At 54.6% G+C, this 12,343-nt stretch overlaps 4 protein-coding genes across 4 annotated transcripts; all 4 read left to right on the top strand.

The window, feature by feature from the left end:
* Positions 1-396: 396 nt before the first annotated feature.
* Positions 397-1,708, top strand: BBK36DRAFT_1115106 (FAD/NAD(P)-binding domain-containing protein; the record flags this gene model as incomplete). The annotated part of the gene is made up of 2 exons (XM_024890094.1): positions 397-439; positions 495-1,708. The coding sequence occupies 2 exons, from the start codon at positions 397-399 to the stop codon at positions 1,706-1,708; spliced, it is 1,257 nt and encodes a 418-aa protein (XP_024751112.1).
* Positions 1,709-2,157: 449 nt separating this feature from the next.
* Positions 2,158-2,916, top strand: BBK36DRAFT_1133051 (cysteine proteinase; the record flags this gene model as incomplete). Its single annotated transcript, XM_024892061.1, has 2 exons — positions 2,158-2,511; positions 2,548-2,916. The coding sequence occupies 2 exons, from the start codon at positions 2,158-2,160 to the stop codon at positions 2,914-2,916; spliced, it is 723 nt and encodes a 240-aa protein (XP_024751111.1).
* Positions 2,917-3,319: 403 nt separating this feature from the next.
* Positions 3,320-5,103, top strand: BBK36DRAFT_156084 (general substrate transporter; the record flags this gene model as incomplete). Its single annotated transcript, XM_024897644.1, has 3 exons — positions 3,320-3,492; positions 3,588-4,381; positions 4,446-5,103. The coding sequence occupies exons 1-3, from the start codon at positions 3,336-3,338 to the stop codon at positions 5,100-5,102; spliced, it is 1,608 nt and encodes a 535-aa protein (XP_024751110.1). The 5' UTR covers positions 3,320-3,335.
* A 2,983-nt stretch (positions 5,104-8,086) lies between these two features.
* Positions 8,087-11,300, top strand: BBK36DRAFT_1167093 (AIP3-domain-containing protein; the record flags this gene model as incomplete). Its single annotated transcript, XM_024894998.1, has 4 exons — positions 8,087-8,287; positions 8,379-10,448; positions 10,482-11,163; positions 11,260-11,300. 4 exons carry the CDS (start codon positions 8,087-8,089, stop codon positions 11,298-11,300), a joined length of 2,994 nt encoding a protein of 997 aa, XP_024751109.1.
* Positions 11,301-12,343: the final 1,043 nt, after the last annotated feature.

The following is a 12,343-nucleotide window of genomic DNA, read 5'->3' as shown; positions in this document are numbered from 1 at the left end:
CGTGCACAATCGTCATGCTCTACCGCAGGCAACGATCCCCTTTCCGCGCGTCCCTGAGGCTGTTGCTCGGACTTTTGGATGAGTCATCTAAAACTCCGGCCGCGTGGCTGAAGCTAGAGGATAGTAGTAATGATACGACCAGAAAGTCTAAACCAGAGAGTTCTGTAACATGAGACTCAAGGAATCGGAATTTTTGGCGATAGATATAAAAGGATTGAGTTCGCCCTGTTTCGAGGAGGAAGGAAATCAACAAACAAGTCTAAACAGCTTTGAGCGTTATCCCTAGTCTTCTTATTCAAATCGCTACTTCATCAGCACGCTGAGCACTCCACTTACAACATCGCGCTACTTCCAAGTACACCAACAGCATCAACTCATTGCCAAAGACTATTCAACATGCAAAACATGCGAATTGCCATCATTGGAGCTGGGCCGGCTGGTAAGTCCACTCAATCCTGATTCTCCCCAATCCCGTTAGCTAACAATCCTCAAAGGCTGCATGCTCGCCCGACTCCTCCATCTAGGAGGCATCCAAGCTACCGTCTTCGAAGGCGAGACCTCTGCCAGCATCCGCTCCCAAGGCGGAAGCCTGGATCTGCACACCGAGTCCGGCCTCGCAGCCATCAAGGAAGCCGGCCTCTGGGACGTCTTTCTGTCGCACGCTCGCTACGACGGCCAGTACCTGGCCGTTGTGGACAAGGACCTGCACTACTACATTGTTCGAAACGCCGACGCCGCATCCAACATTGCCTTTGGAGAGCGCCCGGAGATCGACCGCGTCAAGCTCAGAGAGATCCTGCTCGACTCCCTCCCGGAAGACACCGTCAAATGGGGCCACCGTCTGCAAAGGGTAGATGGCACCACCTTGACCTTTACCAATGGAACCACGGCCGACTTCGACCTCGTTGTTGGCGCCGACGGGGCCTTTAGCAAAGTCCGCCTGTCCATCGCGCCAGAGCTCAAGCCGGAATTCACAGGAGTCGGCATGCACGACCTCTCGATTCCCGATGCCGAGAAGACCGCCCCTGAAATCTACAAGCTCGTCAACCGCGGGAGCCTCTTCGCCAGCGCGGACCACCAGCGCTTCACGCTGCAGCAAATGGGCGACGGCAGCATCTCCATGGGCTTCAGCTTCGTGCGAGAGGACCCGGACTGGATGAAGCCTGACAAGTGCGGCTACGACTGTGAAGACCTCGCGCAGGTGAAGAAGGCGTTGGCCAAGGAGATGGAGCACTGGGGCCCCGTGTTTCACAAAGCTCTTGACGCTGCCCAGGGGCGAACGCTCACCAGGTCGCTGTTCCGGCTGCCCGTCGGGGCAAAGTGGGAGCACAAGCCCGGCGTCACTCTCATCGGCGACGCGGCCCATCTGATGACGCCTCATGCGGGCGAGGGCGTCAACCAGGCGCTTGAGGATGCCATGATTCTGGCCCGAGTGATTCTCAAGGCTCAGAGCGCCGAAGAGCTGGACGATGGGATCCGTCAGTTCGAGTCCGACATGATGGCTCGTGTTGAGAAGATTCAGCAGCTTGCTTGGGATCGCTGCCAGGGCTTGCTGTTCACGACGAATGTGACAGAGTATATTGTCGGAAAGTGGATGCAGCAGCGGAAGATTCGCATGGCAGAGCAGTTGGACGAGGGGCAGGTGAAGGCAATGGATGAGGCCATGGCCAAGGCTCAGGCGGAGGCGAATGCCAGGAACAAGGCATGATGCCTGGGCTGTTGCAATTCATGTTTTGGGCACTTGTTAGCTGTCCTTTTTGTTTCTCATTGGATATTCTCGGATGAGACTTTGATACTCTACTCGTTTAGACTGATATATTAGCGAGCAAGCAACACAGAGATCGATTTGATCTGTTTCATCACTGGGCTCGAGTGCAGTCAATATTTCATATAATTGCTAGTGACTTCACACTTGTTTATGTCTTTCAAATGAAGAGTCGGTTTCGTTCCATGTATGAATTCCTTTTGATAGTCAGTCATTATGATCTTAGCACAGCAGGCAGCGAAGGGCCGCGTACCTACAGCGTCAGAGGCAACCCCGCGCCAGAAACACCACCTCTTCTTCAACGCAACCTGACATATTGCATGATCCTCACATCAACGAACATTCACAGTAATCTTGACCAGTCAAACATACCAAAAATACCGCCCTACAGCATGCCGACAGAAGGCGTCTACTTTCGTCCCTCCGGACAGAAAACCTTCATCCCCCTCGAAAACAACCCCGAAGTCTTCACCTCCCTGGTCCACGACCTCGGCGTCTCCCCCGACCTCGGCTTCTACGACGTCTACAGCCTCGACGATGCCAGTCTCCTCTCGCTGGTGCCGCGCCCCGTCCTAGCACTCATCTTCATCACCCCGGAGGAGCCATACTATGTCGTCCGCAAAGAAGACGGACACGCCGTGTCGCCAGCGCAGCTGACCTACGACAAGAGCGGCGACGACGAGCCCGTCCTCTGGTTCCAGCAGACCATCGGCCATGCGTGCGGGCTCATGGCGCTGCTGCATTCCGTGGCCAACGGCGAGGCGAGGCAGTTTGTCCAGCAGGGGTCCTTCTTGGACGGCCTCTTACGCGAAACTACGCCTCTGAAGCCGGTTGAGAGGGCCGCGGCGTTGTACAATAACGAAGAGCTGGAGAAGAAGCACATGAAGGCCGCGAGGACGGGGAATTCCCAGCCACCTGGTGCCAACGAGGACAACTTTTTCCACTTCATCTCTTTCGTCAAGGGAAAGGATGGCCACTTGTGGGAGCTGGAGGGCGCCACTGACGGGCCCTTGGACCGGGGGCTGATGCGCGAGGGCGACGATGTGCTGAGCGAGGGGGCGCTGGACTTGGCCGTGCGCAGGTTTTTGAAGGCTGGGAATGGGAACGTGAACTTTAGCATTGTGGCTTTGGCGAAGAAGCCCGCGGAGTGACGTGTGTTATTGTGACGAGGAAGCCGATGAGAAGGGTCATGTTTTCTTTTCTGATACTCTTCCTAGCGAGAAGGATTGCAGAAACTGGTACGAAGAGGCAGAATGACGCTGGATACTACACGTAATATCCATCTCATGAAGCCTCAATAGCACAAATGCAAACACTGATAGGACGAATGGATGAATATCTCTTTGACCTCGAATTCACAGTCAGAATCCAACACTTTACCGCTGGAGCCTTTAATACATGTGGGGGGACGAGAAATGTCACCGGGTCTTAGCGCCGGGGTCACGCCGCCATTTCGGGGCCCCGGACTCTGACCCTCAGCGCTGCTTGGACGGAACCTCAACCTACTCCTCCTGGGACTCATGGGCTCGACACAAGGCGCGGCACCGGTGACAGAGAGCTTGCCATCGCAATGGACAGCTCCCAGGCGCCCTTGATCTCCAACAGCCGCCACGACGATGACGCGCCGTACGATGCCGCCGACGACGAGCCAGCGTCCAGGGCGGCCGCGGGAAAGGCGAGCAGCGAGCGTCCCGGCTTGTTCGTCTTGATCCTGACATTTGCCGCGGGCATCAGCGGGCTCTTGTTTGGATGTGAGTGCTGCTTCGGTCTTGTTTGGGGACTCACGGAGAATGCGTACTGACCAAGTCGTTGCCCTCAACAGACGATACCGGAGTCATTTCTGCCACGCTCGTCTCGATCGGAAAGGCGCTGTCGGGCCGAGACCTCACGTCCATGGACAAGTCCATCATCACGTCCTCGACCTCCCTCTTCGCGCTTCTCGTCTCGCCCTTCTCGTCCCACATCGCCGACCGCCTGGGCCGCAAGCGAGTCATCCTCTACGCCGACGTGCTCTTCATCGTCGGCGCCGCCCTGCAGGCCGTCAGCTCGACGGTGCCGCTGATGGTGGCCGGCCGCTGCATCATCGGCGCGGCGGTGGGCGCGGCGAGCTTCGTGGTGCCGCTGTACATTGCCGAGGTTGCGCCATCGTCGCACAGAGGCCGTCTGGTGACCATCAACGTGCTCTTCATCACGCTCGGGCAGATGGCGGCGTACATCCTCGGCTGGGCGCTGTCGACGTATGCGTCCAAGGAGACGGGCTGGCGGTGGATGGTGGGACTGGGCGCGTTGCCGGCGGGCTTGCAGGGCGCTCTTGTTGCCTTGATGCCGGAGACGCCGCGCTGGCTGGTGAAGGCGGGGAGGTCGGACGATGCCCGGCGGGTTATACAAAGGGTCGATGGCGTACAAGGGCGGTTTGATGGCTCGGCGGATGCCGTCATCAGGGAGATTGAGATGGAAGTTCGCGAAGAGGAGGAGGCACGCCTGCTTGCGGCCCGCCATGCGTCAGGCCCATGGAAGGGCCTCGGTGTGTGGCACGAGCTGTTGAGCGTGGGGAAGCACCGCCGTGCGTTGGCCATTGCGTGTCTCTTGCAGGGACTGCAGCAGCTGTGTGGTTTTGTAGGTGACCTATACAAGATTGCAACTGTCTAAACTGGGGACTTGAGCTAACGGGCCTGGACAGAACTCCTTGATGTACTTTTCGGCCACCATCTTCTCCATCATGGGCTTCGAGAGCCCTACGCTGACGTCTCTCATTGTCGCCATCACCAACTTTGTCTTTACGCTGGTCGCCCTGGTCCTCATCGACCGCATTGGCCGCCGCCGGATTCTGCTGTATTCGATCCCGTTCATGGCGCTGGGGCTGCTCTTGGCCGCAGCCGGTTTCTCCCATCTCTCTCTGGAGCCGTCACCAGCCGCCCGGAACGGTGACGACGACGAAGCCACGACATCGACGACGACAACAACAACAGCAACAACGACCGAGGCCGAGCGCGAGACCAGGCCAGCCGTCGTCGTCCTCGTCAGCATCATGGTCTACGTGGCGTCCTACGCCCTCGGCCTGGGCAACGTGCCGTGGATGCAGAGCGAGCTGTTCCCCCTGGCCGTCCGCTCGGCGGGCAGCGGCGCCGCGACGGCGACCAACTGGGCGGCCAACTTTGCCGTCGGCCTGACGTTTCTGCCGCTCATGGACGCGCTGAGCCCGTCGTGGACCTTTGTGCTGTACGCGGCGGTTTGTGCCGTGGGGTATGTCCTCGTCTGGCGCATCTATCCCGAGACGGCGGGCTTGAGCCTGGAGGAGGCCACGGCGTTGCTGGACGACGGATGGGGCGTGCGATGATGACTGCTGTTTTGTTGTCTTTTTCTCTTTTTCTTTTTCTTTTTTTTTTTTACGTTCACAATATCTGTTGTAGCACATACATACTCGATAGAGCCAGGGATACATGCGATAGAACACGGGCGCGGAACTAGAGAATGTGATACTAGGTAGTATTGTGTGATACTTGCAAGTGCCTGTATGTACCTGCTTCCGTATGAGCCGCGTTGCCACGGGAGCTGAAGTTGCAGATTTTTGTCCGGGATCCTGCAAGGGACAGCTGCAAGGTACCGCAGGGGGAGGACACACTTTCGTTATCTCGCCTCGGATGGGCTTGGAGAGCATTCTAGAAAGCTTCCAGACGGGATTGGAGATTTTGTCGAATGAGAGGCACGAGGCAACACACATGCACAGCGAGGATGGGCGAACAATGAATGATGCTTATACCTACGTGCATACAACTACATACATACCTTACCTGTATTACATGAAGATTGTGAAACGGGGGGGTTTGCGTGTTCACGCAAAGGGCTGGTGTAGTTGTGTCACCGTGAAGGGCGTATGTACATCAATATATTACTAATAGTATTGCGACACTGGAAATGAATCTTACATACATACGAGGGAGAGCAGCCTCGCAGAGGAAATACACTCGTTGATCTGAACCGGGGGGGGACGTGATTATCATCAGTTCGTATCTGTTTGGTGGGTTCTGGTTGCAACCTCGTGCTCGACACCTCGTGGCTGCTGCTGCGGTTGGGCAGCCATAAATACCTAAGGAGCCCTAAGGAATAATAAAGAGTATTGCTATCCGGGCACTGACGGATTGCTATCCGGGCACTGGTGGAAGTACCTTAAAATTTTCCTTTAGGTACTATGTTTTTATCTATATCTAAGAAAATTAAGAAAAATATGAAAAAATATAATTAGCTTAAGTATTAGTTAAAAAACTTAGTAATATTTTTTATATATTTTTTATATCTATTTAATAGCTTATAAATAGGTAGAAACTTAGACTATCTAAAAGCTATATTTAATATACTATATCAGAAATAAATCAGGTAACTTTTTATATAGCTATATAGCTTTTTATCTAAATTTTAATATTCTTAAAAGTGCATGCTTTAAAAAGTATTACTTAGCTAAAAAATGCTAGTTTAAGAAAAAGATAAGTTTTAAAGCTATATATATGCTAAAAAATGAAAATAAAATAAAAAATATATAATCTAACTATATAAAGAAGCTAAAAATTTAATAATTTCTTTAGAAATATTTTTCTAGAATTTTTTATGAATTTTTAAAGTTAAGGGAAATTTCTGTGGGCCCTTATGCACAGACCCCTACTATGCCTACTTAGGCTAGTCAGTGCCCGAATAGCAATCCATCAGTGCCCGGATAGCAATACTCATAATAAATAAGACTCCCGGTTCTATAAATAACATACACACCAAGTTGGAGCCCAGTCACCCGGAACAAAGAAAAAAAGGAAGAAAATAGATTGAAAGGAAGAAGGGAAAAAGAAGAGCTGAGCTGTCCAATGGCCACGTCGCATCTCAGCCACTGACAGGTCTTTCGGGTTCTTGATTGATCTGCTGATGCGCACATGCCGTGGGGACCCTGTAGATTTGGGAGCTGGAGCCCTGGGAGAAAAGTAGTATAGGGGATGGATGATGTGCAGTTGATTTGGGGAAGAGGAATTTGGAGAGATGGAAGAGACACGCACGAGTGAGTATGAGAGATGAAGAGAGAGACAGAGAGAGAGAGAGAGATGGAAGAGTGAGAGAGTTTAGGTTATGCTTATATACAACTAACTAGGCCGCCATGTTTCATCTGGTTGCGGCGGAACGACACAGACTGAGTTGTTTCCAAGCTAGGTACACATCGTAGTCTATCTAGTATCCTCTCTACTGGGGTTGAGGTGAGGCGACCCAGGCGCACTGTGTGCTGTCCCCGAGGGCACTGTATATCCGTCTCTCGTTCGCTTGCTGCAATACGAGGCCCTGGAACTCACTTCCCGAGAAACCTTGTCTGAAATGCCGTCTTTTCAACTCGAAATAGCGATCCCATCGTATTCTCGTCATATACGCCCACGGGCATTTGGTGAGGCTTTTCATCCCATCGGGTCCGACGCTTCTCCGGCCGTAGTTGTACCTGTAGATCGTTCGAACAAAGCACAGTACGAACAATCCCGATGCACGGACTCACCTCCCACGCCGGCCCCCCTCTCGCGGCCATTCTGTTCTGTTCTGCCTTTTCCAGCTGTCAAGGCCAGCCAGCTGCTGAACCCGGCACAACACCAACCAGCCTCTTTTCCCCGGTTCCAGCTTCGGCCATTCCTTTTTCCCCTGCTTCTGCCGCATCGTCCTTTCTTCCTACGTTCTCTCTCTAACGAACAACCAACACCCCTGACATCTGCATCTTCAGCAGCCCGGTCCAGCGTCCCCCGACTCGAGACACTTGTTCCGCAATCCGAAGCCATCGCCACAACCCGCCAGCCTTTTCCTCGCTCTATCTGGCGCCGAGCTTTGTGCTTCTCTTGTGTGTTGCGCATAACAAACGCACGGGAGGCGCCTCGGCTTGCTTTTTCTCCTTCAGCCGCCTGCCGCTCGTTGGATAATGTGACGCCCGTTCCGCTGTCGCACTTGAACCGTCGCTGCCCTTGTTTGATTACCGAACTGCTCCTTGCTCTGTCTCTGGCCAACAAGTCCTCGGACGAAAAGCAACTCGAGCTTTATTGTCTCTCGACTTTTTGCTTCTGTAGCACCCGAGGCCCAAGCAACGACTCTACCGTCCATCCCTATCGCTCGCTCACCTCAAAGTCCGCCACACGACGCTTTCTTCGACCCGCTCGCCAGCCACCCGTTTGGTTCCCGCGATAACGGCCCGTCGAGCGAATATAAGGGGGATACGGCCCATCCGATCCAGAAAACCACAACACCATTCCGATTCACGGGGGAGCTGAAGAGAAGAAGAAACGGAGTCAAGAGTAACTCGGGAGAAGTGATACGATGCAGCCACAAGCCTCTGCCGCCCAGAGAGCCTACTCACAACGGCGATCCCCAGGGGCGACGGACCCCGGGCCTCCGCCAAATGTTTCCGTGCGAGCCATCTCGCCTGGCATGCAGCAAGGCCATCCCCAGCAGCGTCAATCCAATGCCTCTGTCAGGTCCGCCCCGTCCACCAGCGGGTCGAGGAGGACAACCCGCGAGGTACGTCAAGCCGAACTTGTCCTATCCTGATTTCCGGCGCCTGGGCGACTCGAATCCAGCGGCGCGCAACTCGGGCTGACTGTGTGCATAGGGTTCATCCGGATCGGGGAGCGGTTCCAACATGCCGCTGTCGCAAATCGAAAGGAGCGTCACCCATCTCCTCGTAGCCACCAAGCAGCTTCTCGAAACGCTGACGCAGTGGTCGCGTGGCCAAGCAACCGATGCGCAAGTCTCCGACGTCTACGTACGATTAGGCTACGAGTTCAACATGGCTTGCCGGGCCTTTACCGCCATCAACGTCGACACCTCCGACCTCGGCAACGTGCCCGACCTGCTTCGCAGCATCCTCGAGGCCTGCCTGAGCCAAGAAGCGAGCGCCGAGAGCTTGGAGAGGTACCTGCCTAGGATTCGGGACATCATCATCAACCTGCTCCACGGGCTGAAGCGGAAGCAGCAGAGATTGCGCCAGAGGCAAGGGCGTGACCGAGACGGCTCCGCGGTACCGGAGCGAACCACGAGCGTTAGCACCATCGGGAGCGGGAGCAGCGGCCTGACCAACATGCTGGACGACACTATAGAGAGCCACCGACCGCATTCGCATCGACCAGGTTCCGGCCCGCAGCAAAACGGCGGATCGTCGCCCACGCGGCGCTTCAACGCCGAGCGTGACCCATCCAGGGGGTCCGTCGCTTCAGAGGTGTCTTCCATTTCCAGCGCCACCATGCAGAGCATGCCTGTGATGCCGCCTTATCCAGCAGACAACGATACCTCCCTGCCTGCAGGGCCGCCGCCCGCGCCAGAGCTCAATATTGACGCCTTTCCGCCGCCGCCGCCGCCGCCACCGGACAAGACATCGAGTGCGCTGGCAGCGCTGCAAAAGGGTGGTGACTTGGAGAGGAGAGCGTCCCGGAGATACTCCCAGTATCAGATCTCGAAGCATCTTGGATCAGCTGGCAATGTCGTACCCATGCTACCTTCACAGACAGGACCGACGCCGAATAGGGGAAGGAAAGAGGCGAGGGAGTCGTTGCGCGCCGTCCAGTCGCGCGAATCCGTCCGACATAGCCGGACTGCATCGCAAATCAAGAGCGGTCCTGGCTTTGAGAACTCCCCCATCCGAGTGCCCAGTCGGGTGGCGGAGGAGAACGCGCCCAGTCAGCCGTCCGTGATTGTCGAGAGCCCGTCCGCGCAGACTCCTGATGAAAAATATGCGCCCAGCGCAACGCTTTCCGGTCCCATGACCGACTCGAACCCATTCATGAACGAGACGCCACGCCCTGGGTCCAAGAAGGAGCAGAAGTCCAAGTCGGAAGAGACGCCGACATCGGCTCCTCATCCCGCGGAATCGAAGCCGAACAACGAGCAGTACTTTCAAGTTTCTCCTCCGCCGACGCCTACGAAAGACTTGACACTGTTCCTCCAGTACAAGTCAAAGGTCAAGAAGATTGTGCTCCCCGAAGGTCGTGACGAGCTCTCCATCGGACGCCTGCAGCTGGCCTTTATCGAGAAGTTCTCCTGGAACACGCAGCAAAACGGAGCCGATTTGCCCGAGATTTACATCCAGGACCCTGTGTCTGGTGTGCGGCATGAGTTGGAAGATCTGAGTGACATCAAAGACCGAACCGTCCTGGTTCTCAACGTGGAGCCCCTGGATGAAGTGAAACGGCACATAGACGAAGGCATAGGCGCGCTCACCAAGATTGTTCGGGAGGTGAAGCAGAACGTCGATGATCAAGCCGTTACTCTCCAGCGGGTTTCGGATCGCCAACAAGAGACGGCCAAGGAGATGGCTCAGATTGTCTTGGAAAAGGCCCAGCAGGCGCCTGCGCGAGCCGCGGAAGGCTCGAAGCCCCTGGGCCCCGGCCGGAAGCTCGACAACAGCCAGATCGGACAGATCCAGAGCCTGCGACAGGACCTCGCCGTCCTTCGACAAACCTACTCGTCCTTCCAGTCGGAGATCCAGTCACATATGTCCACGATTCGCAACAAGGCCGCCCACGTCAAGGCCGCGGCTGCCAAGGCTGCGATCCCCAGCATAGAGGGCGATGCCGGCTACGCCTATGTCTCCAATGGGCGTAAGCAGCTCAATGCCGACTCGGACCGACTGGTCGCCAAGGTGGATGATCTCCAGGACTTGGTGGAAGACTTGCGCAAGGACGTGGTGCACCGCGGTGTTCGGCCGCTGCCTCGACAGCTCGAGGTTGTCGCCAAGGACGTTACCGCGCTTTCCAAGGAGCTCAAGGCAATGGAGGACTACATGGCCAAGGAGAAGCCAATCTGGACCAAGATTTGGGAGAAGGAGCTCGAGGACGTTTGCCAGGGACGTGATGAGCTGCGCATTATGGAGGAGCTGCTTATCGATCTGCGTGATGACCTGGAGAAGGCCTCGGAAACGTTTACCCTCGTTGAGCAGGCTACCAAGGAGCAGATGAAGGACAGCGGAACGGGCCACAGCGCGAGCACGGCCCGCACCTTTTCCAGGGGCCTGAACAACCTCGGCAACAGCCTGGATCAGAATGCCGCCAAGGAGGATGTGCTGGGCGAGGTGCGCGCTCTGCAGCCGAACCACCAGGACCGGCTCGAGGCCATTGAGCGCGCCGAGAAGCTGCGACAGAAGGAGTTGAAGAACCGCTCGGGCAACGCGCTCCACCGCGAGATCCACGCCTTTGTTGCCGAGGGCAAGCTGAAGAAGTCGGGAGGCTTTGAAGAAGTGGAGCGCGCGCGGCTGGCCAAGGATGAAAAGATCCGGCGCGAAGTGTGGGAGCGGATGAATGGCATTGTCGGGGATGACGAGGAGGAAGAGGAAGAAGAGGAGGAGGAGGAGGAAGAAGAAGAGGGAGAGGGCGAGGAGGAGGAGGGGCAAGAGGTTGCGGAGGGTGAGGCCGACGAGGGTTCTGGAAGCCGTCCTGGTTCGCCGAAGAAGGCGGATGGTGCCGCGGCCGATGAGGCATAAGGGGCATGTCGCACCCTAGTACGACGGCTGAGAAGGGGGCGGGCTCTGTCGATTCTCTAGGCGGCTTGAGCGTCCTTCTATCTCTTCAACGGCCGTTGTCAGCTTCTTTCCATGTTACCGCGCCCTTGCCCCTTTCATCATGCCTCTTCTCTTTTCCTTGCTGATGTCGATTGACGCGAGGAGATTGAGAATGCTTGGACGAAATATCTGTCTTTGTCATGCCTTTCCTTTTTTCTCTTTTGAGGGTGTTTTTTCTTTTGGAAGTTTGTTGATACTCCGTCTCTAGACTGCCCCTGTTTTATTCCTTCTGAGCTGTTCTGGGCTAGATTCACTCTGCCTTTTTGGCCTTTCTTTTCACTCTTCTTCATTTTTCTGTTTATCTGTTTTATTTTTCTGTATGAAGTTGATGGTCAAGAAAGCGTTACTTTACAGGAGGAAGCGTTACTTTTGAGGGAGAAGACGCGGAGGAGAGTTTAATCCATTGATTGATTGATGGCTGGATGTATTCATTGATGGATGTATTTATTGATGGATGGATGGATGGATCGAGTAATTAGCTTTTGTATTGAATTCATAGCGGAGGCGAATGACGGATTCTGCCTTTTTTAACTATCGATTTTATATATAACTCACCTTGTTTTTGTTGTCACATTTATTTGTTGTCGCGTTGTTGGCTTCGTGCTTGTATCATCGTGAGGTTCAGTTGCGTTTACTTTTTTGTCAAGCCGTAGATTGGAAGATGGTACCACGGGAATCCATGAAATTTTGCATTTCCGTGTTTGTTGCGGCCTGTTTGGATAAAACTTTGTTCAAGCAACCTAGAAATCTCGGGGAAACCTTCCCATGGTGTATTTAGACTGACACCCCTGAGATTTTCCATGGGCTTTTGTAGCTTTGTTTCAAGCTCAGATAAACAATCAGAATAAAGAAAGAAAAGAAAATCTTGTATCGTAAATCGAAAACTTGGAAATTTGCTTACAAGCATCGACAGGAAGGGGCAACATTCCTTGCCCATTATATACAGTTGGCTTTTTCAAGTTCCAACAAGGACAGAAAAACTTCAGAATGGCCATTCAACTCAGCTCTCTCTCTCTCTTTCTCAC

The sequence above is a fragment of the Trichoderma citrinoviride genome, assembly GCF_003025115.1.
Source record: "Trichoderma citrinoviride strain TUCIM 6016 unplaced genomic scaffold BBK36scaffold_4, whole genome shotgun sequence".
Classification (NCBI taxonomy): domain Eukaryota; kingdom Fungi; phylum Ascomycota; class Sordariomycetes; order Hypocreales; family Hypocreaceae; genus Trichoderma; species Trichoderma citrinoviride.
The sequence above is the reverse complement of the archived record's forward strand: the minus strand, read 5'-3'. Positions and strand labels throughout refer to the sequence as shown.